Source organism: Cicer arietinum, chromosome 4, assembly GCF_000331145.2.
Source record: "Cicer arietinum cultivar CDC Frontier isolate Library 1 chromosome 4, Cicar.CDCFrontier_v2.0, whole genome shotgun sequence".
NCBI classification, from domain to species: Eukaryota; Viridiplantae; Streptophyta; class Magnoliopsida; order Fabales; family Fabaceae; genus Cicer; species Cicer arietinum.
In genome coordinates, this window is record NC_021163.2 from 23419512 (window position 1) to 23445774 (window position 26263).

The 26263-nt window shown below is 32.0% G+C and overlaps 3 protein-coding genes across 4 annotated transcripts; 1 reads left to right on the forward strand and 2 right to left on the reverse strand.

Annotated features, from left to right (window-relative positions):
- Positions 1 to 6212: 6212 nt before the first annotated feature.
- Positions 6213 to 12395, reverse strand: LOC101510591 (probable 3-deoxy-D-manno-octulosonic acid transferase, mitochondrial). Of its 2 annotated transcripts, none has more exons than XM_004497537.4 (12): positions 11989 to 12395; positions 11118 to 11160; positions 10801 to 10923; positions 10373 to 10492; positions 10204 to 10282; positions 9852 to 9968; positions 9426 to 9523; positions 8975 to 9065; positions 8496 to 8615; positions 8349 to 8419; positions 7426 to 8258; positions 6213 to 6671 (listed from the first exon to the last, which is right to left on the reverse strand). In XM_004497537.4, exons 1-11 carry the CDS (start codon positions 12273 to 12275, stop codon positions 8034 to 8036), a joined length of 1374 nt encoding a protein of 457 aa, XP_004497594.1. In that variant the 5' UTR covers positions 12276 to 12395; the 3' UTR covers positions 6213 to 6671; positions 7426 to 8033. The 2 variants fall into 2 exon arrangements, with proteins under 2 accessions (XP_004497594.1, XP_027189094.1); XM_027333293.2 differs by having other exon boundaries at positions 8349 to 8428.
- On the forward strand, positions 6325 to 7004 carry LOC101510919 (auxin-induced protein 6B-like). Its single transcript, XM_004497538.4, has one exon. The coding sequence runs from the start codon at positions 6325 to 6327 to the stop codon at positions 6706 to 6708; it is 384 nt and encodes a 127-aa protein (XP_004497595.1). The 3' UTR covers positions 6709 to 7004.
- Positions 12396 to 13337: 942 nt separating the features above from the next.
- LOC101511231 (protein PSK SIMULATOR 1-like) lies at positions 13338 to 15710 on the reverse strand. The gene is made up of 2 exons (XM_004497539.4): positions 15425 to 15710; positions 13338 to 15265 (listed from the first exon to the last, which is right to left on the reverse strand). Exon 2 carries the CDS (start codon positions 15240 to 15242, stop codon positions 13647 to 13649), a length of 1596 nt encoding a protein of 531 aa, XP_004497596.1. The 5' UTR covers positions 15243 to 15265; positions 15425 to 15710; the 3' UTR covers positions 13338 to 13646.
- Between the last annotated feature and the right edge of the window lie 10553 nt (positions 15711 to 26263).

Consider the following 26263-nt stretch of genomic DNA (forward strand, 5'->3'; position numbering starts at 1 on the left):
AAGTACAAAACACACAAAAACATTACAAAGTATTGTTTGACAAGACTTACTTACTGCACATATCTCAGTTCAGGGGAACTGTTCCAACATTCATATGGCAAACCACCAAACATTCTGGTTTTTCTCCACTCTCCAGCAAGGCAAGAATGTTCTAGGTTGATCAATAATGTTCAAGACATAATTACACTACACTTAAAGAGAATGATTCAGAAGATTGTTTGCACTTTGGGAAGTGTGTTCAACGAATATATTCAGTTTGAACTAAATATTAAAAGTCTCTTATCATCGATAAATTAAAGATCAATTGGAAGATTAAGGCAAGAGTTCAATTTGCAATCTACCAATATTTGTTTAAGTAATCACAAGTCAAAAAACCCTTCAAGCAAACTCCAACTCTCTTCACTATATATGTGGATCATCATTTAAGTTTTTCTTTATTTATATCAAAACAAAGAGTTAAGAATCATTAGATCCCAAACACTTTTTAGCATACACATTGAAATTAACTCAAATTTATCTTTTATATTAGATTGAGTGTGTTTATAAAAATCATTTATAGATTGAAAGGTGATTGTAAACCCATTTTTAAGTTGAAAGATAAAGATTGTAATTGATCAATATGTAATCAAGAGAAAAGGTATGAAGGAGAACTTTTTAGTTCTGAAGCACATAGTGAAATTCTTTCGGTTGTGAGGACTGGACTAGTCCGAGTTGGGTGAACCAATATACTTTTATGTGTGATCTTTATATCCTTATCTTTAATTATTTGCACGTACAAATCATACTTCGCTATTATTGTTTTTATTTACAACTTCTTAACTTAATATAAATTATTAAGAATGTTCTAATTGGTTAAGAGATTACTAATCAACTTTTGATTAACAAGTTTAATCTTCAGTAAAGTATCAATTAAAGTGCAGGAACTAAATTTTAAAAAGGTCACAATTGAAATCCCTATTTCTTGTGACTATTCATTCGACTTCAAATAATATGCTGGAACAAGGCATAATTCAGCACAGCACGAGCCAAATTTTGCTTCCCTTAATGTTTTGGTCAGAAAAAATGATGGATAATGGAGATTATGTCTTGATTTTAGAAGACTCAATAAATGCACAATTAAGTATTGATTCCCTATTCCTTTAATTGACAACCTTATGGATGAGTTAGGAGAAGCATCAATTTTTTCTAAATTGGATATGAGGTTAGGATACCATCAACTTCGAATGGCAGCAGGTGAAGAACATAAAACATCATTCAATACTTATAGTGGCCATTATGAATATTTAGTTGTGCCATTTGACTTGACTAATGTTTGTGCTTCATTTCAAGCACCTATGAACCATGTGTTTAAGCCATTTTTAAGAAAAAAATTCATCATTTTCTTTGACGACATATTGATTTACAAATAAGGTGTTTTAAACCATTAAGGACAATGACTTATTTCTAAATATGTTCAAATGCACCTTTACCATAGGTTATGTTGAATACTTGGAACATTTCATTACTCGAGATGGTATTTCTACTTATCCTTTCAAAATTGATGTTGTAAGTTCTTGGCCTCTACGTAAAAATCTTAAAAAATTGTGTGGTTTTTTGGGCCACGTTGGGTATTATTGTAGATTTGTAAAAGATTTTGGCAAAATAGCTCAACCATTTACTGACATATTGAAAAAGGATAATTTTCATTGGTCTAAGTTATATACTGCTACATTATTTACTTTAAAACATGTTTTGATTATTGCACTTGTTTTATGTTTGCCTAATTTTTCAAAGAAGCTTGTGGTTGAGACTGATCCATCAAGTAAGGGTATTAAGGTTGTTTTGATGTAAGACAAGCATCCCATTGCATACATCAACAAGTCTTTAGGCCCTAAACATCAACTCATGTTGGTGTATGAAAGGGTACTCTTGGTTATCATATATGTAGTGCAAAAACAGAGAGCTTAATTGTCTCACACTCCTTTCATTATTAAAACTAACTGACAAGCTTGGGTCTCTAAATTAATGGGTTTTGAATTTGAAATTCATTACAAAGACGAGACTATTAACCTTGGTGCAGATGCTTTGTCAAGAAATGAGGGTGTTGACTTACTATTGCTAGCTTTAAACTTGGTTGTTCTTGATTTTTTATCTACTATTAAAATGTCCTAGACCAAGGATTCCAAGCTTGCAACACTGATTCCAGAGTTAAAATCCAAACCTTCAAGTCATCATAAGTATTCTTGGTCACGAGATGAACTGAGACGACGTGGCAAATTAGTGGTGGGCTCTGATGTTTCCTTGAGTGACTCTATTCTAACTTGATTTCATAGTTTTGTTGTCGATGGCCTTTATGATGAAGATTTCACTGCTATGAGACTTAAATCTTAATTCTTTTGGAAGGGCATGAGTAAATACATTCAGCAATATATCAAAATTTGCAAGGTATGTCAAACTTGCAAACATGGTCAAAATGCTTCCCTGGACTTGTTGCAACCTCTTCTAATACCTTCATTAATTTGGATTGGCATCAGCATGGATTTTATTGAAGGATTCCCCACATCAATCAAAAAACAAGTCATATTTGTGGTAATGGATAAACCTAGTAAATATGTCAACTTTGCGTCCATGTCCCACCCCTTTACAGCTGCAAATGTGGCCTAAACCTTTTTGGACAACATCTTTTACTTGCATGGCATAACAAATTCAATTACAAATGATAGGGACCCTATTTTTCTGAGTAACTTCTAATTCGATGGAGTCCAATTGAATAAATTCACTATTTACCATCCTTAATTTTATGGCCAAACAAAGATTCTCAATAAAACATTTGAAACATACCTATGTTGTGTATGTTCTGAAAGGCCCAAAGATTGGTCTAAATGGTTACCATTGGCTGAATGGTGGTATAATATCTCATTTCACACAATTATTCAGACTACTCCATTTGAAGTAGTATATGGACAAGTATCCCCTATTTGTCTTACTTGTCAAGTGAGTCTCAAGTTTATGTTGTGGACAGTGTTAGAACCAAATTAGTTTTAAGAACTATGACGCTTACTTGTTTTGGTGGTAACAAAATTATATAGTGTGAATATTTTAAAGCATTAATGTTATGTTTAAGTGTGTAGTTCAAATATCAAGTTATTTTGAATGACTTTATGTTGCATCTTCTGATGTTTGGACTAAGCTTAAGGAACACCAAGACTCTGCTCTTATTTTTGTATTCTGAGTCTGATGAATGCACTTTAAAACGTGCCTCGAGTGATTATGTTATTGCAAGCAATGCTCTAATCAATTTGGCTCTGATGACTACAACAAACATCTGATTATCTTGCCTCTGATAAGTGTGATAAGCAAGTGATTGACTGCCTCTAATAAATTGTGTCAAGCATTTGCTTGTCTGATTCTGAATAAATTGATGGAAGTTAATACTCTAAAAGTCAATTGTCCATGCATCCTGCTCACTATCTTTTGTTTTGTTTAAGTGTTGAGAAATTGTTTCTAAGAATACAACATTGTAAACATCCTCTTGTGAGAGTATTCAGAAAATCCATAAACTTACTCTTTTATAACCTAGCCCAGCAGTGGCTACATTCTTCAACATCTTGATTGTACTAAGCTGAAAGGTTGAGAAGACTTGAACACGGACAATTTGACTACAGATGTTCAGTGAAAGTGTGATTTAGTTGGTGAATTAGTGGATTAAATCTTTCAATCTGAAGGAGTTGAACGTAGTTATCGTGTTGGTGGTGAACCAGGATAAATTGACTATGTTGATATGTTTATGCTTTATCTGCTCTTTTATATCATTTTGTTTTAATCTTGTTAAAACGTTTTTTTTATAAATAAAACACAATTTAAACCTTCCTTTTTTGTGTTTCTTGTTCTACAAACAGGTCCCTTTTTGCTCGTGAAGAGACTATTAAATTTCTCATATTTCATTTGATAAGGGATAAAAATAGAATGGTTCAACATGTTGAAAATCATAGAAGTTGCATATCTTTTGTAGAGGGTGATTATGTGTACCTTAAGCTTCAACCTTATAGGCAACATTTTGTGCGTAAACAGCAGCATCATAAGCTCTCACCCAAATATCACGGCCTTTTTAAGGTGGAAGATAAAGTTGGGCAAGTTGCTTACAAGTTGGTATTGCCTAATTCAGTGAAAATTCACAACATTTTCCATATGTCACAACTAAAATTATGTTTGAATCATGTTGTAGTGAGTCACACCCAGTTCCCTGCAATGTTTCCAAATGTTGTTTCACAAAAAATACTTTAATAAGCTACTTATTATATTATTTATTGTTGTGAGTCAAAGGGAGATATAAAGCCTTAGGCGTCATTCACCTAGCCTTCTACACTACCATGCTCTCTAGTGGCGCGAGCACCTTGACAAATGAGATGAACATCTCACTATAATTTTCTCTATAATCGTAGAAATAACTTATAAATAAATTATTGTGTGGTAAACAATTATTTAATAAATATATGATTAAAATGTTTACCTAAATACTCAAATCCTATTTAAATTAGCTTATGAAAAAAGTTAGCGTGAGGGACTCCTAAGACGAGTACAAAATAGGAAGTTGAATGAGTTTTGAAAGAAAAAAAAATTTAAATACAAACGAATCAACTAGACGGTAGAGCTTTTAAATAAAAATACAAGCATTTACTGAAAAATTGATTTAATTGTAGTTTTGACCTTTATAGTTTTAAAAATGTGTAGTTTTGATGCCTTCAATTTCATTTTTCTGAATTAAAGTGTTGAATTGAATAATAATTTTTTACAAGAGTCATGGTGATATTGACATGTCACAATTTTTCCGCCTGAATCACAGTTAAAGGTCCATCAAATTGAAAAAAATAACTTGTGATTAAAATAACAATTAGTGTTATTTACAACTCATACCATCCTTATTAAAATAGAAATCACGATTCAGATAAAAAGTCCTTGGAACAAAATATATGATGACAAAAGAGTTGCGTCTAACAAAATTAATCTCCCACAATGAAGCGAATCATAGTTCCAAATACGATTTGGAGAGATGCTTACATATAATGATGTCTCACAAATTACAATACCTCAAACAAAATTACATCTAAAAGAGAGAATATGCGGAAAACCAAAATTAAAAAAGAATAAAATATCTACGACGAAACCAAATTTGCTCAATAGGAGGCAAATAAAAATAAAAATGCAAATTAATTAAATCTAAAAAGTTGATCATAGTTAGTTGTGAAAAGCATTATAAGCAAAAGCACACGTACAACTAGAGCTGTCAATTTGACAAACCCCCTAATTATTGGCCCCAGCCCACATTTTGAAGGGGCCAAAAAAATCAATAATTTAAAAGGCCCCCAAAAACAAGGCCCCCTAAATTAAAAGCCCCCTAAAAATTTGTGGGCTTAGGAGGCCCCTAGGCCCACTTTTTTTAAAAAAGAATCAATTTTCTTTTTTGAGAAATAAAGTTTTTCAATTTTTTCACCGATAATTTTTTTTTATTTTTTTCTATAAAATTTTCCGATTTTTTCGATAAAAAATGTTCGATTTTTTTCGATAAAATTTTCTGATTTTCTTTCGATAAAAATTTCCGATAAAAAATTTCTGACTTTTTTCGATAAAATTTTTTTGATTTTTTTCGATAAAAAGTTTCCGATTTTTTTTCGATAAAAAATGTCCGATTTTTTTTCAATAAAAAATTTTCGATTTTTTCGATAAAAAATATCCGACTTTTTTTGGGATAAAAAATGTTCGACTTTTTTTCGATAAAAAATTTCCCATTTTTTTTCGATAAAAAGTTTCTGATTTTTTTTTTCCATAAAAAATTTTCACTTTTTTTTTAATAAATTTTTTTTTTCAAGAAAAAAATTTTAAAATTAACAAAATATTGGGGGCCTATGGGCCCTAAGGGCCCCTTAAAAGATTATTTTGATAGGGGGCCTAATAATAAAACAAAAAAAAGTAAGGGGGCCTTGTAGTTGGGGGCTTTTTTGACGGCTCTACGTACAACGGATATACTAAGGTTAATTACATCCTTTTTGTTTCATTGAAGGCATTTAAGAATTTAGAGGTATCACTAATAAAATTAATGAAAAGAGTAATAGCAAGTAAGCATGGGACAGAAAGGACTACTACAGCAAACTACCATACCCAACCTTTGTCAAAACATTACGGATTTTGGTTTAGTCGTTTTCCAAAGCACACAAGGTGTCTCAAAACTCGTCAGATGCAAAATAAAGTGCCATAATATATGAGTGTAGAGTGTTATCAAATAGCAAAGATAATCCACCACCAAAAGCCTCACCCTCAATATTTACACTGCAGCTAAAAAAACAAAGTATGACATGGATGTGGCGTAAGAATGCCTGCAGCGGCAACGGGAAGAAACTTCCGTCAGACGTGCCGCGAGGTCACTTGGCCGTGACAGTAGGAGAGGCAAACAGGAGGTTTGTGATAAGAGCTGACTACCTGAACCATCCAGTGCTTCAACAACTGCTGGATGAGGCGTATGAAGGATACGGCTTCAACAAGAGTGGTCCTCTGGCTATACCTTGTGATGAGTTCTTATTTGAAGATATTCTTCATTTCCTTGGAGGAGGAACACACACACAGCGACCCTCTTCCCACATACTTATGAAAAAGCTAGAGTTGAGCTTTTCCAAAGACGCGGCACCGCTGCTTGAAGCCTTTGACAGCAAAAGGAGCAACAAATACAAGCATTAATCATAACAGTTATTGTAGTAGTCTAAAGACAACAAGTTTCTCTTTCAGTTTCCTCAGTCTCTTGCATTCACTATTGTCCAGAGTAGTTCTTAACAACCAGGTTATATTTCCAATTAAAATCATGTCAGCTTGTCCAGTTGCAATATCTACTACCTACTCCCTGTTCATCTGTAGATGAGTTTGTGCGAGTGTGTGAGTGTGTGAGTGTGTGGCGTGTGTAATTCCTTCGTACCTGAGTATGTAATGATGCATGTATCTATTTTTAACATATATGATATATGATATATGATGTATGATATGATCTCTGATGATGCATAGATACAACTAAGTGATGGTTTTGAAGCATTAGAATGAAGTCTTGAAGCTGAAAAAAGATAAAAACAAGTATTTCAACATGAAAAAGCAAGCAAGGGTTATAAGTTGTTTCGGGGGCCATAATCATTAATAAATAAACAGCTGACTATACCACAAAGCACAAAGGTCTAGTTGTAGCGCAAATTGCTTGTGTGGCAGATGTAATGTAATCCTATATACCCAAGAGTTCAATTTTATTTTTTGTTTCAAATTTTCAATAAAACTAGGTTGCAGCCACATTCAATCGTGAAAGATTAGGATGTGACAGATTATGCAAGTAGCAATTCTCTAGTAGGAGTTTACAAAATTCAAAGCCAAATGCATACTTAACATAGCAAATCTTGTAGGAAATACATTGCATACCATAAGGGATTCTTCAGTTTGTAAACTTGACATTTTGAGGCATAGACTTTAATACTATACTGAGCATCTGACGTCCCAGTCCCAGTGGCTGCACTTTAGGACACTTAATTCGACCTTTTCGGTTAGTTCTTCTATAAGTAGCTCTTTCCAAGCCGCCAACAACCAGCTCTGATACCCATTGATAAGTTTTTAAGCACTTGCGGAACCCTCACTTAAAATCTAGCTATCAAGGGAGAAAAACTAAACCACGTATATACTCCATTGAGCATCTCATACTATTCGATGTGAGACTTGGGCACCGCATAATACCCAAGTCCCTATAATAACGCTCTTGTATGAAAGTGAAAATGTGGCATCTACACTCTTCAAACTTGCAAACACAATACTAGCAGAACTTCGTAAATTACAAAATAAATACATGAGTAAGAAAGCAACAAGTTCGGAGAAGAGAATAGACTAATGGCAGCCACCTCGTAAAGCAAATACACAAACATTTGATGATGCTAAATTGATCTTTTCTAGCTATTTTACTGAGAAAACAAACCACCATTACAGGAAAATGGAATTGCAATTTGAGTATACTTCTATCGCAAGTTAAATTCTCTGATTTATGAAGCTTCATTACTCATAGTCTTCGCAGTGATATTATGAAGCTTCATCTCGGAAAACAATCCACTAAAAATATGAAAATTTAGCAAACTCCATACATTCGCAACAATGTTACTAGACAACATACAAAATGCTTCAGTTGCAGCTCTACGACGAGCTTCAAGAAGTGTTGTATTAGTAAAGAGATCAATGAGAGATTTTTCAAGCTCCAGTTTTCCAGAAACCTACAAGTAAGTCGCAAAAGATAGCAATTTAAGAATATTTCTTTCATGGTGAAGAACAATTTCAATTAGCAAATGAGATGTCTTTCCCACCTGAAGAACTGACAGAGGATTCGATTGTTGCATTTCCAGTACCATGTGGGAGAAATGGCCAACGTGACGACCTGAAATCACTTGAGTTCCAGTCAATAAAATATTGTGTTGAGATTTAAGAATTACAAAAAAGGTTACAACTTGTACCTGTCAGAATAGCACAGCCAGCTGCTGCAGCTTCTGAGATATTATGGCCAGACATACCGGGGAGGAATGAACCCCCAATCACAGCTATTGGTGTTAATGTGTATAACTGTCTTAATTCACCTGTTAAACAAGTCGGATGACAGTATATGTCTGTCATGCATGATATATTGATATCCCTAATAAAACAATTGCATCTTCCATTTTCCATATTACATACAGTTCAACGAGAAATCGCAAATTTTTCTAATAAAACTATGTTCAGCAGACTTCACAATCCCTCATTACAGATACCTGAGTAAAATATGTTGTTGGCTACCATAGAGAACTGATAAGTGATAAAAACAACCGTGATTATGGAAAATAATAAGGTACAAACTCTGCCTCTCTAGAAATTATGTGGCCTTTGTCCTCAGCACATGGATATTTTTATGTATGAGACCATTTTAATTTCATGCCAGTGAAAAGAAAAGAATTTTTACCCAAAGTGTCCACCACATAAATATTTGTTTCTGGTTTAAGCCTCCCGTGTTGTGACCTCAAAACTACATTATGTCCTTCTAGCTCCAATTTCTGCACTATACCAAGTAAAAGCATAATGAATTTCAGAGGTGATAAAGAAAGGGTCGTTATAAACAGCATTGTTTTTTGTATGAGCATCATTTATGTTGTAAGAAAATGGCTGGCCCTAGAGAAGATTTACAGATTATATGAGTGTATTCAAACACAATGATTTAGAAATATAATAATTCCTTGAAACTTTCATTTCATAAGTACAACAGTGAAGTCATATTTTTATCAGTGATAATATGAAGAAAATGACCCTTGCATTATATTCTGAGTGAGTGAGAATGCATGAACAGAAGCATCTGTATTGCAAGTAGTTATAACAGACATGTTTTGAAGGGAAAGGATATGGAATCAGAAACTGACTTTAGCAATCTCTCGTCCTTGCTGTGGATGTCGAGGGACAATAATAGTCACTATATTAGGTTGCAGCTGCATAAGGACAGTGTGAACTCCTAATATTACTGCAGAGAAACCAAAATGAGAGTAAAGACAAACGTGTTCTTCAGACGAAATGACAGATAATATGTAAGAAAATACGTTGACAGCTTTCCTGCCCTTCAAGTAAACAGACAACTTGATATAATGACTATATAACAAAACTGAGTTCAAATGAGTTCAAAGCAAATCTAAGGACAAGGAAACCGCAGATGTTATGTCAATTTTCCCGAATCAAGAATGTCACTCTCATATTTAATGTTAATCAAAATGTTCAGATATTTCAACAGACTCTAAGGAACAAACATGTATATACAACATAATGGCGGAGGTATAGACAGAGAATGTACTAACTTTCTTCTTCTCCCCTATGAATGGAAGAAGCCATCCAAACCTGCTTCTGAGAAAGTTGATGTCTTAGATTATCTATATTTTTTCTGCCACTTTCATTGAGTCCAATATCTTCAATTACTGAATGAAGAGAGTGATAAGACCCAGATTAGTACAGACTGTTTTATCAGTTCAGGAATAAAAAAATCAACAATCCCAGAAAAAAACTGCTCTATGATAGCAATCATATAAGCAACAAAATGATGGTAAATTATGCAACTTGCTTTGCTTAAAAGGTAAAAAAAAATAATTGAGGAAAAAAACATAACAGTGTCATATACATTCAAAATTTTGATTAGAGAACTTTATGACATACCATACTTTAGATCACCAGAATAGTTTATGATATAAGGAGGTGCTTGCAGTAGCTGAAACCGGACACCCTGCTCTGTACTCTATGACAGTCAATCAAAATGTTCAATGACAGCCTAATAAGACATAGGAATTATTGTGAATGTAAAATAACTAGGATTAGGATCACATACCAATGGAGCAATCAAGGAAAACTTGGATAACATCAATGAAATCAACGGAAGAAGCACTGATCCTGACCAAAGATTAAAGGATTTTTCAGAAATCCGAGCATTTAACAGTGCCATTGTTATCTACAAGAGTAAAATATGATATATAATAATGTAAGATTTGGTAAAACAATATGACATGATGACCATGAAATATAAGCAAGTGAAGTAGATTAATGAACAATAAATTAATTGATCTTCTATTTTGCTCTTAACTAAGAAAGCTGGTCTTGAATGCTGTTTAGCTATCATTTTATTCAGTAGGTTATTATCACTTATGACTTATCAGTTTCAATTCTAGAAGCATAAATAAAACATTCAACTATTTTTCTCTCCCATAAGTATGTGCTTCATAGATGTAGTCTACAAAACAAAAGGAAAGAATGACTTACACCATTTTTGGAAGCATCCATGATAAGATTTGGCCAGAGTTCACTTTCCATTAGCACAATAGCATTTGGTTTCCAGTACTGAAGGAAAGAACTGATGGATGCAGGTGTATCAACTGGCGAAAACTGCAAATATCAAGTTTCAGAAGACCAAAACAATGTGTCAAAAATCAGATTCAGCACAGCTAACGTTAAACAAAACTCATTTAAATGCATGAACCCATCATAAAAATGGCAAGGCAAACTTCAATTGAGAAAAGATGAAGGTCGATGAAGAAACTATTTAATCAATGTAGGCATTGCATTCCCCGACAAAGTACCTGCAAAATGATTTCACTTGGAAGCCGGTTGCTCAATACTTCACTGCATTAGACCAAAAACTAATGTCAGGGACTAAGTTTCACCAATGTCCAATTCTCTTCTAAACATCTCAAATGAAAGGATATTCTTCTTCGAATAAGAAACAAAAACATCAATACTTGCATTAGAATTCAGAAAAAGCATTATAATCATGCAATCACACAATGAAGGACTATCATTCGTTAGATGAATATTAGATAGCTCATATTCTGACTTCACCAAATCGGTTTTAGAGTATAGGTCGTCCAATCATTTGTCTATATAATCCACAACTAAGAACTAGAAGGCATGGATCAATCAAGACAAAACATGACATGAAAATAAAGCAATAAACCGAAACCAAAATACAATAAATTTTAAAATTTTAAGACAAGACACAAAATTAGCACAAAAACTCATTAAAAGTTGAAAACCTTAATCTTAAATCAAAAACACAATCGATCTTGGGCCCGTTTGGATAAACAGCTTAATCAAGTACTTATAAGATATGCATTTCTATATAAGTTATTTCTATAGTCAAAGAGAAAATAAGCTCAAATTATTTTATATAAACCATAGGCTATTATCATAAAGTTATCCCAAATTTAGCATAAGTTATACCAAACATACTGTCAAGTGATTCTAACCGTAAGTCTAGATAAGTTGTTCATAAGTCAATCCAAGCTTGTAAAGGTTACAAATTACATGAGTAACATGTAAAACACTATAATTTATCTAATCTAATTATTATCATATTTTTATCTGTAAAATAGAAAATACGCAGAGAAACAAATAGAAGAGTAACAAGATTGAAAAGGTAGTGGAAAAAGTAGAAGCAGAACAATGAGTTACAATGCAGAGAGAGTGGTGATAGTCATGAGCACATTCAATTGAGGCATTCTCTGAAGGCAGTGTTTGATCACAGGAATTGCAATCATCCCTTCGCCTAATGAAACGGCATGAAACCATACGAGAGGACCTGGACGCCGAGGCTGAGAGGGTTGACCGAGTCGCTCCGGCCACCGCTGGAGGTGTTCCAGGCCGCGAAATCTGCGCCACCGGAGGTGAAGCTGGATTAACGGTGATATGCCGTGGCTTAGGGCTCTGTATATCTTGTACGCCACTAATCCGCTCTTCATCGTCGTCGGTCCCCGCCTACTCCGCCGGTGAGCCCAAAATCCATCATGTTTTATGGGCCTGGTCAAGTGGGCCTTTTTAAGTGGGCCCTACCTTTCGTCATTGGTGGAAATTTGCTCCCAAACAATCTTTAGCGGAAAATTAGATTTCGTACCTCTACATTTAAACTTATACCCCTCGTTTAAAATTTTTACTAAAATAGTAAAAAAAATTATACTTATTTTTATTTGTTATTTTAAATGTTTTTTTTAAATAAATAAGAGTAATTATTTAAATTTATTTAAAATAATTTGTTAAGAATATTTATTTTATTAAAAATAAGTATACAAATTTAAAGAATTACTCTAAATCAATTGAATTGAAACAATATTTAAATAACAAATAAAAATAATTTGTATACTTATTTCTAATAAAATAAGTATACAAATTTCAATGAAATATAAATTTAAATAATTATTTTAAATAAATTTAACTAAAATAATATTTAAATAATAAATAAAAATAATTTGTATAATTATTTCTAATAAAATAAGTATATAAGTTCCAATGAAAATACAAATTTAAATAATTATTCTAAACAAATTTAACCGAAGTAATATTTAAATAAAAAATAAAATTAATTTGTATACTTATTTCTAATAAAATAAGTATACAAACTCCAATGAGAATACAAATTTAAATAATTATTCTAAACAAATTTAATCGAAATAATATTTAAATAACAAATAAAAATAAGTATGCAAATTATTATAATATTTAAATTAATATTCTCATTAGAGTGCTACGATTGATTCACGTTTTCCTCTATTTGTCGGCTTACGTTTTTGTAACGTCCATATTTAACGTTAAAGACCAAAAATAAAGTTTTTGAATATTGCATGGATAAAATCTAAATAAATATTTTTCAGATATTAAATGAAAAACTTTTATATTTACAGGGAGCAAAAGTATATTTAAATGTTTGCTTCACGTCTCTTTTTCAATTAACGTTTTTAACGTCCACTTGACGTTAAGAACTAAAAACAAATTTTTCTGATATTACAGCGATAAATCCAAACAAAATTTTTTACAGAAATTAAAATTAAAAATTATTGTATTCACATAAACCAAAAACATTTTTAAACCTAGACAATTTATAGAAGGAAGCTAATATTTGCCATTTGTGAAAATTAAACATTACTAACATATAGGACACAAAATTGTTTGTGTTACGCATACCGATTTACAAAACAAAAACATTGTCCTATGACTCAACTATTTGTTATGTACTATTCTATACTTGTACACTCCTTCATATGCATATAGTGTATGAACAAACATCTATCACCCAACTAATTTAAATCCTTCATAAATGATCTAGACTCTACAAACTTCTATGTGTCTCTCATGTGAGTCTTTCTATCAATCTTATACACATAATGAAGACCAACAAGAAGTTCAACAATTGCAGCTTCAGTTTTTGCTTGATTAGCAAAGTAAAGAGTTTGAACAAGTAAAACATTTGCTTTCAAAGTAGTATGTTCCTTCTCAAAATTCCTCTCAGAATTCCACTTCACCATGTTGTGTGCAAGTGGAGCTAACCACTCCAATATTTGTGTCATTACCACATTCCATTCTACTGCAAGGTTACCAACATTGACAGTTTTGGCATACCATTTAAGCTTGCCCCTCAAAGCTGTTCTTATAGTCGTCGGTAGCTTATTGTAAAGACTGTCTCTTGCATGAACATCGATCGTGCGAGTTGCTGATGATGAGAATATCTTCTCTATCAATACAATCACATTTGCATAATGTAAAGCTAAGGCTCCATCACCAAGTGTTGATGGAGCCGGCTTTAACTTACTTTTAAGAGAGAGTTTAAAGTACACTCTATTTTTGTGAAAGAGAGACAATTTATTAACCAATTTCGTGTTCACATCGATATTTTTCCTCATAGAACTAACATTAGTTGGCATACAACTCTGTACAACATGAGAATCGTTTTCGATCGAAATGCACCCTTTGAAGGATCCAATGTATTTCAATTGCTTGCCTTGTGAATTAAACAATTGCTGCTCTTTCTTCTTGTTCTTGCTCTTGTTTAACATTGGCATGTTCCCGATCGGTGATCCTGAACAAAATCCATTTAGATGATTCGACTCAGAAGGATGTATCGAAGAATGTGTGACACTGAGAACAGGAAAGGAATGATTTCGTGCAAGACGATCATTATCTGTATAATTCATTGTTGTGGATGAATCATTTTGTTGGTTTTCAATTGATAGATGAGTATTTCCAAAGACAAGTATGATTCTTTCAAGAATTGTGAACAATGATCTTGCCAACAACCTAACAACATAATCATAACTTCTACTCCAAGGAGACAAATCTCTAACATTTTGCACTTGATTCCTCTGCCACAAAACCTTTTTCTTAAACTCAAACAATTTCGCCTTATTCGCATCGTAATTCAGCTTCATTCTCCTGAAACTTTGTTCACACTCAGCTAACACCTCAATCTCTTGAGACAAAAGTGACATTGAAGCAACAAATCTTTCCATTTTCTTCACCTTTTTCTCCATTTTTTTCCATCTATACTCCCACCCTATCCATTGAACATAATCATGACAAGGGTTATGAACAAAATTTTCATAACTATGATAAATTGGATCTTTGCACTTCTTGCTTAACCTTGCAACAGATTGTGTAAGAGATTGAAAGTTATTGAGTATTTCATTCCATGCAAGTTCCATCAAGTAATATTCATCATCAGAAACAAGCATTTTGACACCAACTGATTTTACTAACCATTCTCTTAAATTCATTACTTCATTATCACTCAAAGAATGCCATAAATTAACCACTTTTGACATCAACCCTGCAACTTCAAATGACATAAATCCAATTATATCCTTTTCATCTGAACCACTTTTGCGAGAAACTTGCCATAAACCACTGAGCCATGTCACGTTCACTGTTTCACCCTTCATTGATATATAAGCTTTTAATATTCCTGAGTTTAATCATCAAAAACCATAAAACACAAATTAGAAAATCAGAAAACATTAAAGACACTAACATGGACTTGGTATCAGAAAACTAGAGCAAATTGAAAAATTATGAAAATGAAAAGAAAAAGAAAAAGACTTGAACTTTGAAGAAAAATCCTTACCACAAAAATGCTATTTTGAAGCAACATGGATCTTCAAGGAGCTTAGCCTTAAACCCTGTAAACCCCTTTTCAAAAAAAATTAATTTTTTGAACACTTTTGTTGCCAATTCATCATTACCTCATGTTTCCTCACTAAACAAGAGAGAGACATGCATACCCTTAAGAAAGGTGGAAAGGCATAGAGATGAAGGAGAAGAAAAATAGGTATTGTTGGGCAGAGAAAACAGAAAAGAGAAGATGGTAATGTGAACACACGTGGATATATGGGAAGAGAAGAGGGAGGGAAAGTACAAAATTGGTCAAATCGAGGTAACAATTTGGGTTTCCATGTCATTTTGAAAACGTGGATTTTATGTTACTGTTTGACAGACAGTGATCGATTACGTTTGCCAATTGGATTGCTCCTTCTACAAAATTGTTTCTCTTATTTGATTCAAAATTGGTACTAAATTGAACTCTTTTTAATTCATTTTTGTTTACATTAGAATAAGGAAGTGTTTTTGTATATAGACCGTTTTACGATAATAGGTTTGTACACTCAAGTAATTTAGAATTCATCGAGTGGTAAATATAATCTATTCTAAGAATTATTTCAATTAGATTTGAATTTTATTTTTTTTAAATGATTGTTTACCACTTAGTAAGAGGAAACATATGATTTTCTATCTTTATTTATTAAACAAATGAATTTAAATATGTGAATCAATTTTAACTTCGTTATTTTGTTTTAAAATGTCTGGTCACATATAAAAATAAAGATGATTTGAATGAGTAAATTATCATTTTAGTCCCCGACTCAATAGGTGCTGTCATTTCAATCGTTGGCTCAACAAAAAATTTAGATTAGTTCTTGACGTTAACTTTTCTATTAGTCATGTTAAGTCGGTGACGTCTACGTATACGTGGTTAGGTAATGTGTCACTCTATACGGAAGATGCATGGACTAAATTGATATTAAATTTAAAATAAAATAATTATAAATGAAAGCTCTGCATTTTTCTCTCTTTTAGTTACTTTTCTTTTATGCTTACTCCTTTCTCATTTCTTCTCCCTTCAATTACATTTAAAGCTTCATTTTTTAAAACACAAACTTTTTATTTAAAGCTTCATTTTTTATTTTTGTTTAAATTTATTGTCAATTTGGTACATGCCTATTTATCAAACCCACATAGAAGAGAGTAACATGTTACCCATTCACGTACACATACATGTCGTTCACTTAACATAATTAATAGAAAATTCAATGTCAAAAATTAAAGTGACAAGTTTAGCTAAGTCAAAAACTGACGTGAGCTTTTTATTTAATTAAAGACTAAAATAACAAGTTATGTTGAGCCAATTATCAAAATTGTAATTTACCTGAATTTGAATAGAAAAAGAAACATAGTTGTTTTGTAACTCTTGAGTTTGTGTTGGCCGTTTGAGTATTTGGATTTTAGTGAACACACTTCGTGAAAGACAAAGAAAGAATTTTGAGTCCATTGCGGTTTGCCGCAGTCATTGTTGTAGTAGTATTAGTAGTTGGTATGCGCACGTATTCTTTGTCCCATTTTCCGTCGTTACATTGTACCTGCCTGCCTTGTTAGGGGATTTTGAGGAGCATATACCTCTAACTTTAACAATGTACATCAATTACCTCTGAATGAATGAATCATTTTGTTATCTTGTAATGTGTTTGAACCTAACAATAATAATATTAACAATACATATTTTTTATTAATTATTTTTTATTGGTTAAAATATGTATATGTTCAACTCAATTTATTTGGAATTCGCACATTCTTGTGAGATTTATATAAATTTAGCTTAATTACAATTTTTGTTTCTCTATTTTTATCAATTCACGAAATTGGTCATCATATTTTAAAAGTCGGCAATTTTGGTTTCTCTCTTAAATTTTTGAACTAAAAACTACCGATTTAACATGTTTTAAATGATGTGTCATATGACTTCATGATATAAAACAACATAAATGTGTTAATTATTCATATGTCATTAATTAATTTATAAAAATAAAAATTGTCCATTGATGGAAGTTAAGTTTTTATATGGTTTTATTACGATTTCATGAGTGTTAATCATTCTACGTCATTGTATCATATGTCACGTTATTTAAAACATATCACATCGTTATTTTGTAGTTAAAAAATTATAAAGATAGACTTAAACTGGCAGATTTTAAAATAGACAGGTCAATTTCGTCAAATTAATAAATATAAAAGATTAAAATTAAAATTAAACCTATCAATTTTAATGAATCAAATAGAATGTGTTAGAAAATATTTGTTGGTAGCACTACTCCAACAATATCGGACTATAGGTGGCTATAGGTGGCTATAGGTGGCTAAAAGAATAAATGGACATAACAAGATGAATATTATTATTATTATTATTATTATTATTATTATTATTATTATTATTATTATTATTATTATTATTATTATTATTATTATTATTATTATTAAGCTTAAATGCATGTTTTGCCTCTATATTTTATTCAAATTTAGCTTTTTGTTTCATTTTTCTAAATTCAAGTTTTTGGTCCTCTATTTAATAATTCTTGAATTTTTTTTGGTTTCCCTCAAAAATTAAAGACATAGCATTGAGGTAACATGAGTTATTTGAAAAATTGTTTTCCACACAATCATGTAATTTACATTTCATTAATATTAATTTTTAAATAATTTTTTAATTAAATAATAAAATTTATTACATAATTATTAAAACATTATAAAAAGAACAATGTTAATTGTCAGGAAGGTAAGACCATTGAAAGGTAAGAATAACATTGACTTTTAATTATAATTACTATTTTAACCATTCAATCATTTATTTATTACTATCATACCCCATATGTATGGTTAGTTTTATTCTTCTTCGTCAAATCTCGTGACAGATGTATTCTTGTACATCTTTTCTAAGTAGATATTGTCTTGTGGAAAGACACTCTCTCCACATTCACCAAATAAAACTTTTTTATCTTTTACATAATTTATAATTTTCTAATCTTCAACCATTTATCAGGTACCTTCATATTGTCATTGTCTATAAGCGACTTAGTGAAATAATAGTATGTTGATTTTATTGAGTAAGAGTCATTATTGTTAATCGTTATAGTTCCGTATGTAGAAGGGGTAGTGAATAGACATAACATGTTTTAAAGCATAGCGGAAACGTTTTGGAAATCATTTTCTAAGTATCCAATATTTGAACAATTACATGAAAAAAATATTTAACGATAAATGAAAATTATAGAATTCGTATTAAGAAATATACAAATAATCGATGGTATAATTGATTTAGGAAATCAATTTACAATTGCTTATTTGACAAGTCAATATAAACACTAATAGGTTTGGTGCTCAAGTGAATTCAATACCAAATGAAAATAAGAAATAAAACAGAATGTATAATACGACCGATTAATTCATATGATACTCTATGAGTTCTTTACTTAACAATTTTGCAAAAAATCAATAGTCTTTTTTTTGCCACAATTTAACAAATTTGACAAATAAGGAAGTTTTGTTGGAAAACAATTTTTTTTAAATTGAAAAATAATTAAATTAAGCAAATAATATTTTTACCTTTCTTTGATTTGAGTTTTCTTAACCAATTTTGGAAGCATTGAATCTTTGAGCAAGATTCTACATATTTGAGATTTTAGAAAAAAAATTCACCAAAGAACATTAGTTATCTTATTCAAACTTAACAAATTAACAAACTAAGATTGAATCTATCAATGAATGTCTAAGAGTAAGACAAAGAGAAATGACGGCAAGATTTATATTGGTTCGACCACTTTGTCCTCGGATGTGACCTACATCCAATCTTCTTATCAATCATAAGAGATTTTCTTCCACTATAGTAAATGATGAACAAACACTATTTGATTCAACGCCTCAACTTCTTATGAATCTGGAAATTTTCAATTCTAGAAAAACCCTTCAAGAATAACCTTGAATCTCATTGGATAAAGTAGCAATGTCAATCACGAGAAATAGGGGTTTGAATTGTGATCCTTTTAAAATTTGATTCTTGTGCTTAATTTAAATTAACTCAAGATCAATCTTGGTTAAAACATAATGTCAAAAAGTATTATGGGTATATTAGAAATGAATAAACAAATTAGTTCATAATGAAGTATGATTTGTGTGTGCAAATAATTAAAGATAATGGATAGAAAAGTCACACACAAAAAGTATATTAGTTCACCCAACTCGGGCTAGTCCAGTCCTCACAACCATGAGGTTTTCACTATGTGCTTCAGAACTAAAATGTTCTCATTCACATATTTTTTCTTGATCACACCTTGATCAATTATAATCTTCACATTTCAACCTAGAAATGATTTTGACAATCACATTTCAACCTTGAAAGGATTTTTACAAACACATTCAATCTAATATATAAGATAGACTTGAGTTATAAATGATGTATATGATAAAAGTGTATGGATCTTGAAACTTCGCAACACTTGTTTGAGATAAATAAAGGCAGACTCGGTAAATGATGATCCACAAATATAATGAACAGAGCTGACGTTTTCTTGAAGAGTTTTTGACTTGGTATTACTTGAACAAGTGTTGGTAGATTTGTAAATTGAACTTTTGCCTTCATCTTCCAACTGATCTTCAATTTATAGATGAAAAAATGAGTTGAATATTCAGTTTTAGCTGAATGAAGTTGTTGGACACACTTTCCAAGTGTCAGATATGTTTTAAAATAATTAAACATGTGTCTATATTGTTGTCTAGAACGTTCTTGACAATCGAATAATGTTCTTGCTTTTATGTCTGATGGAAAACATGAATGAGTGAGTGAATGGGTTGTGAAATGTCATTTGGTATTGTTCCAAATCAAAATGATGTAGAGTTTTATGCAGAATAATATAAGTACAATGTACTTGTGTCTTTGCTCACAACACATCAATTTGGATATCAATCTTGAGGTTGTTTTCCTTCTTTGAGCATTCAACTCGAGTTTTGGGCTTCACTATTTATTTGACCAGTCTTGATACTCTTTTAATTGTGGTTTGGACTGTGGAAAATAATATATTTTAATTATTTCTTTAAAAGAGAATAACCTGAATATTCTTTTGTAAAACAAGAACGTTCTTGGTTTTCTATTGTCTGGAAAATGTGGATGAGTGATTTAGTAGATGTCTATTGTCAGCCCTTTCTTTTGTTGAGACAAAATCTCTCAAATGATTTTAATGATAACAAAATTACTTAAGAGATTATGATTGTGGTTAATGACTAATGTAACACCCCGTTTTTCAAAGCGAGGGTATATTTTTTTTTTCAAAAGTAATTAAAAACGAACAAAGAATTAAATCAGGAAATGCCTTTGGATAAATAATTGAGTCATTATAATTTACAAGCAGCGGAAAAGTTTCTCCAATTATAAATCCAAAACATTTACACAACATCAAATGGTACATGGAACCCATTCGAATAAGAAGTCAAACTGACAATATTAGTATAAATACAATTTTCCAAACTAAAAATACTCCAATCCAAAAAGAAGGACACCTAGTTCCTATACATCATCCTAATCTGATCATCCTACCAAAAAGCTATACACCCTGAGTATCTCCACGCGCCCCGTGAGATCCTCCTAATGTAACTGAAATCACGCGTTCCCATCTCCATTCCCGTCCGTAGGGTACGAACCGGTAGGACCGTCTTGACTCTCATCTGAGGGCAAAGCCCAGATTTCTACAATAATTGTAAAGGGTCACCAACCAGAAAATAACAGTTAACACATAACAATTAAGTTTTTAAATGCCCAAAATAACTTTTCAACTAAGCATGCACCTTAAAAGGATTTTCCATATGCTAAAAGTTCATATAATGCTTGCCAATTAACAATGAACTCAAAATGAAGTTCTCAAACCATCAAGTAATACATAACTGACCAAAGCATTGATAAATCAATTGAGCAATCGATTATCTAACTCAAAATAAGGACTTTTGCTGAGCCAATCGATTGCCAAATCGATTTGGTCAGTTCTGCTGAGTTTCTGCATGACCAAATCGATTTCTAAGTCGATTTTGTCAGTTCTGATGAGTCCCTGGGTTGCCAAATCGATTTCCAAATCGATTTCGGCAGTTTTGCTGAGTTCCTGCCTCTCTGCCAATCGATTTCCAAATCGATTTCTTAAAAGATTTTGAAAGATATATTTATACAATCGATTGGCAAATCGATTAGGTTAAAATGGTGAACTTCCTGCAACTCATCCAATCGATTGGGAAATCGATTTCCCTGATCGTTTTTCCAAAAATTCATGCATTAACTCAAGTCATTCCTAATCAAGTTCACAACCTAACACTTAGCAATTCCTACACGATTACCACGGCAATTGGGATCTCGATAACCATCATACTTACACACAACAATCAACACATAACACTTAGCATTTTCAACGCAATTACCACAACGACTCAAATTCAAATCACTTAATCATAAAACTCAAATCAACCACGACTCGCGTGCCAAGCACCCTAATGCAATGCGTATATGCCAAAATGCATGGACTCGGAATTCCAAACCAAAACCCTCCTCGAAGGGCCGTAAATCATAATTGTACCGCCTATCGCAGGCCAAAGTACCAATTACCGAGGTGCCACCTATCACGGGTCAGCACGATTTACTAAAATGCGTAAATCATAAACGTACCACCTATCACGGGTCAGTACAGTTTACCGAGGTGTCACCTATCACGGGTCAACACGATTTACTAAAAGAAAAAGCGGGAATCGTAAATGTACCACCTATCACGGGTCAGTACAGTTACCATGGTGTCACCTATCACGGGTCAACACGATTTACTAAAAGAAAAAGCGGGAATCGTAAATGTACCACCTATCACGGGTCAGTACAGTTACCATGGTGTCACCTATCACGGGTCAACACGATTTACTAAAAGAAAAAGCGGGAATCGTAAACGTACCGCCTATCACAGACCAGTACTGTTTACCGAGGTGCCACCTATCACGGGTCAGCACAATCCACCAAAAATGTAAATCGTAAATGTACCACCTATCACGGGTCAGTACAGTTACCATGGTGTCACCTATCACGGGTCAACACGATTTACTAAAAGAAAAAGCGGGAATCGTAAACGTACCGCCTATCACAGACCAGTACTGTTTACCGAGGTGCCACCTATCACGGGTCAGCACAATTCACCAAAAACGTAAATCGTAAACGTACCACCTATCACGGGTCAGTACAGTTTACCGAAGTGTCACCTATCACGGGTCAACACGATTTACTAAAATATAAATCGCAAACGTACAACCTATCACGGGTCCGTACAGTTTACCAAGGTGTCACCTATCACGGGTCGACACAATTTACCAAATGAAATGCATGAGCATACACAGACTCCATTCACAACAATCGTTAAGCAAATGCAGATATTAAAAGATTCCCCATTTTTAATACCCATTTAACTTAAACGACCTTCAAACAACATTAATTAAATAAGTCATTAAGAGATTCCCCGTTCTTAATACCGATTTAACTTAATGATTTTCAAAACAAAACGTTAAGCAAACAGTCATATTAAGAGATTCCCCATTCTTAATACTCATTTACCGAAACGATTTTCAAAAACGATAGTTAAGTAACCGAGACATTAAGAGATTCCCCATTCTCAACGCCCAGTTAACTTAAACATTTTCCTCAAATACACATTAAGTAAACCGAGGTATTAAAAGATTCCCCATTTTTAATACCCATTTAACTTAAACGACTTTCAAACAACATTAATTAAATAAGTCATTAAGAGATTCCCCGTTCTTAATACCGATTTAACTTAATGATTTTCAAAACAAAACGTTAAGCAAACAGTCATATTAAGAGATTCCCCATTCTTAATACTCATTTACCGAAACGACTTTCAAACAACATTAATTAAATAAGTCATTAAGAGATTCCCCGTTCTTAATACCGATTTAACTTAATGATTTTCAAAACAAAACGTTAAGCAAACAGTCATATTAAGAGATTCCCCATTCTTAATACTCATTTACCGAAACGACTTTCAAACAACATTAATTAAATAAGTCATTAAGAGATTCCCCGTTCTTAATACCGATTTAACTTAATGATTTTCAAAACAAAACGTTAAGCAAACAGTCATATTAAGAGATTCCCCATTCTTAATACTCATTTACCGAAACGACTTTCAAACAACATTAATTAAATAAGTCATTAAGAGATTCCCCGTTCTCAATACCGATTTAACTTAATGATTTTCAAAACAAAACGTTAAGCAAACAGTCATATTAAGAGATTCCCCATTCTTAATACTCATTTACCGAAACGACTTTCAAACAACATTAATTAAATAAGTCATTAAGAGATTCCCCGTTCTCAATACCGATTTAACTTAATGATTTTCAAAACAAAACGTTAAGCAAACAGTCATATTAAGAGATTCCCCATTCTTAATACTCATTTACCGAAACGACTTTCAAACAACATTAATTAAATAAGTCATTAAGAGATTCCCCGTTCTTAATACCGATTTAACTTAATGATTTTCAAAACAAAACGTTAAGCAAACAGTCATATTAAGAGATTCCCCATTCTTAATACTCATTTACCGAAACGACTTTCAAACAACATTAATTAAATAAGTCATTAAGAGATTCCCCGTTCTCAATACCGATTTAACTTAATGATTTTCAAAACAAAACGTTAAGCAAACAGTCATATTAAGAGATTCCCCATTCTTAATACTCATTTACCGAAACGACTTTCAAACAACATTAATTAAATAAGTCATTAAGAGATTCCCCGTTCTCAATACCGATTTAACTTAATGATTTTCAAAACAAAACGTTAAGCAAACAGTCATATTAAGAGATTCCCCATTCTTAATACTCATTTACCGAAACGACTTTCAAACAACATTAATTAAATAAGTCATTAAGAGATTCCCCGTTCTCAATACCGATTTAACTTAATGATTTTCAAAACAAAACGTTAAGCAAACAGTCATATTAAGAGATTCCCCATTCTTAATACTCATTTACCGAAACGACTTTCAAACAACATTAATTAAATAAGTCATTAAGAGATTCCCCGTTCTTAATACCGATTTAACTTAATGATTTTCAAAACAAAACGTTAAGCAAACAGTCATATTAAGAGATTCCCCATTCTTAATACTCATTTACCGAAACGACTTTCAAACAACATTAATTAAATAAGTCATTAAGAGATTCCCCGTTCTTAATACCGATTTAACTTAATGATTTTCAAAACAAAACGTTAAGCAAACAGTCATATTAAGAGATTCCCCATTCTTAATACTCATTTACCGAAACGACTTTCAAACAACATTCTGTAATTATGATGAAAAACCTTGGATCCTTTGAAAAATGATTTCCAACAGTCATCATGGGCTTGGATCTCTATAAAATGCAAACAAGCTCTCCATTAGAAAACACACAACACAATTGCATAAAAAGATCAAGCATCTTAAAGCTTTCAAGAAGCAGATCACATCCTCTCTTCTTACTTTCTTTGATCCTACACTATATCTTTGTATATCCTTTGAGAAAGTATTAAGTATCAATCACTCTCATTCTACTTTGTAATTTCCTAGTGAGTGAAGCTTGGAAATATTTGAAAATTGATTGTAAGCTTGGTGAAGCTTGATAATACACAGTTTGTAATCATCCTCGGGTTGAGGATCGATCTGTTTGAAAGTTAGTGAAATCTCACAAGGGTGTGAGGACTGGACGTAGCCATCTTTAGGTGAACCAGTATAAAATTGTGTGTGTGTCCCTCATATTCTGCTCCTACTCTTTTGCTCAACTTAGATCTAACGATTTGAAAAATCCCATCCTCGAGCTAGCCATCCTCAGCGAGAGGATTGTTTTTAAAAACACTTAGAATTTATTTTTAACAGCAAAATCCCTATTCAACCCCCCCCCCCCCCCCCCCCCCTTCTAGTGATATTTAGCTACATCATCTTTCATAAGCATGATGTACTTTCTATAAAAAAAAAAGTGCAGCAGCAGTGTCCTAGTTGACCTTGCTTATAGCTCATCATTCTAGAGATTGATCTCGATGTTGTTTGCTTCTTTGGGTCTTTAGCTACACTTTTTGGGATTTGATCAGAGTTATGAGTTGCATGTATAATTAATTCACTTGAAATATAGGAGTTATTCATTTCATTCCAAACAAATTTTCCAGAATGATCTTGTGTGAATATAGATGGTACTTTTGCAAACCAGAATGATCTTCGTTTTTTCAAACTTCTATTTTTAATAAACTAGAATGATCTTTGTTTTCTAGACTTCTGTTTTTAATACACCAAAATGATCTTCATTTTTTCAAAATTCTATTTTTAATAAATCATAATGGTCTTCGTTTTTCAGACAATTGTTTTTTAATAAACCAAAATGATCTTTATTTTTCCAAAATTTGTTTTTTTATAAACCAGAATGATCTTCGTTTTCCAAACTACTGTTTTTTAATAAAAAGAATAATCTTCATTTTTCCAATTTAGTTAAGATGTAATTTGCTTGATTTATATCATGGTGTGATCTTTGATTGTTGTATGAATGTATTTGATCACCTTTTTCATGAAGATGTTATCTTGAAGATGTAATAATCATGAAATAGCAATGTCAATCACAAGAAAGGGGGGTTTGAATTGTGATTTCACCTTTTTAAAATTTCCTGTTAAAACATAAAAAATTTAACTCAAGATTAATCTTGGTTATGAAAATAGAAATCGGAGAATGTTTTTGGTTAGTGAAAAATACATAATTTAATTTATCTATTTAATTTGATAATCAAAAGACTAATGAG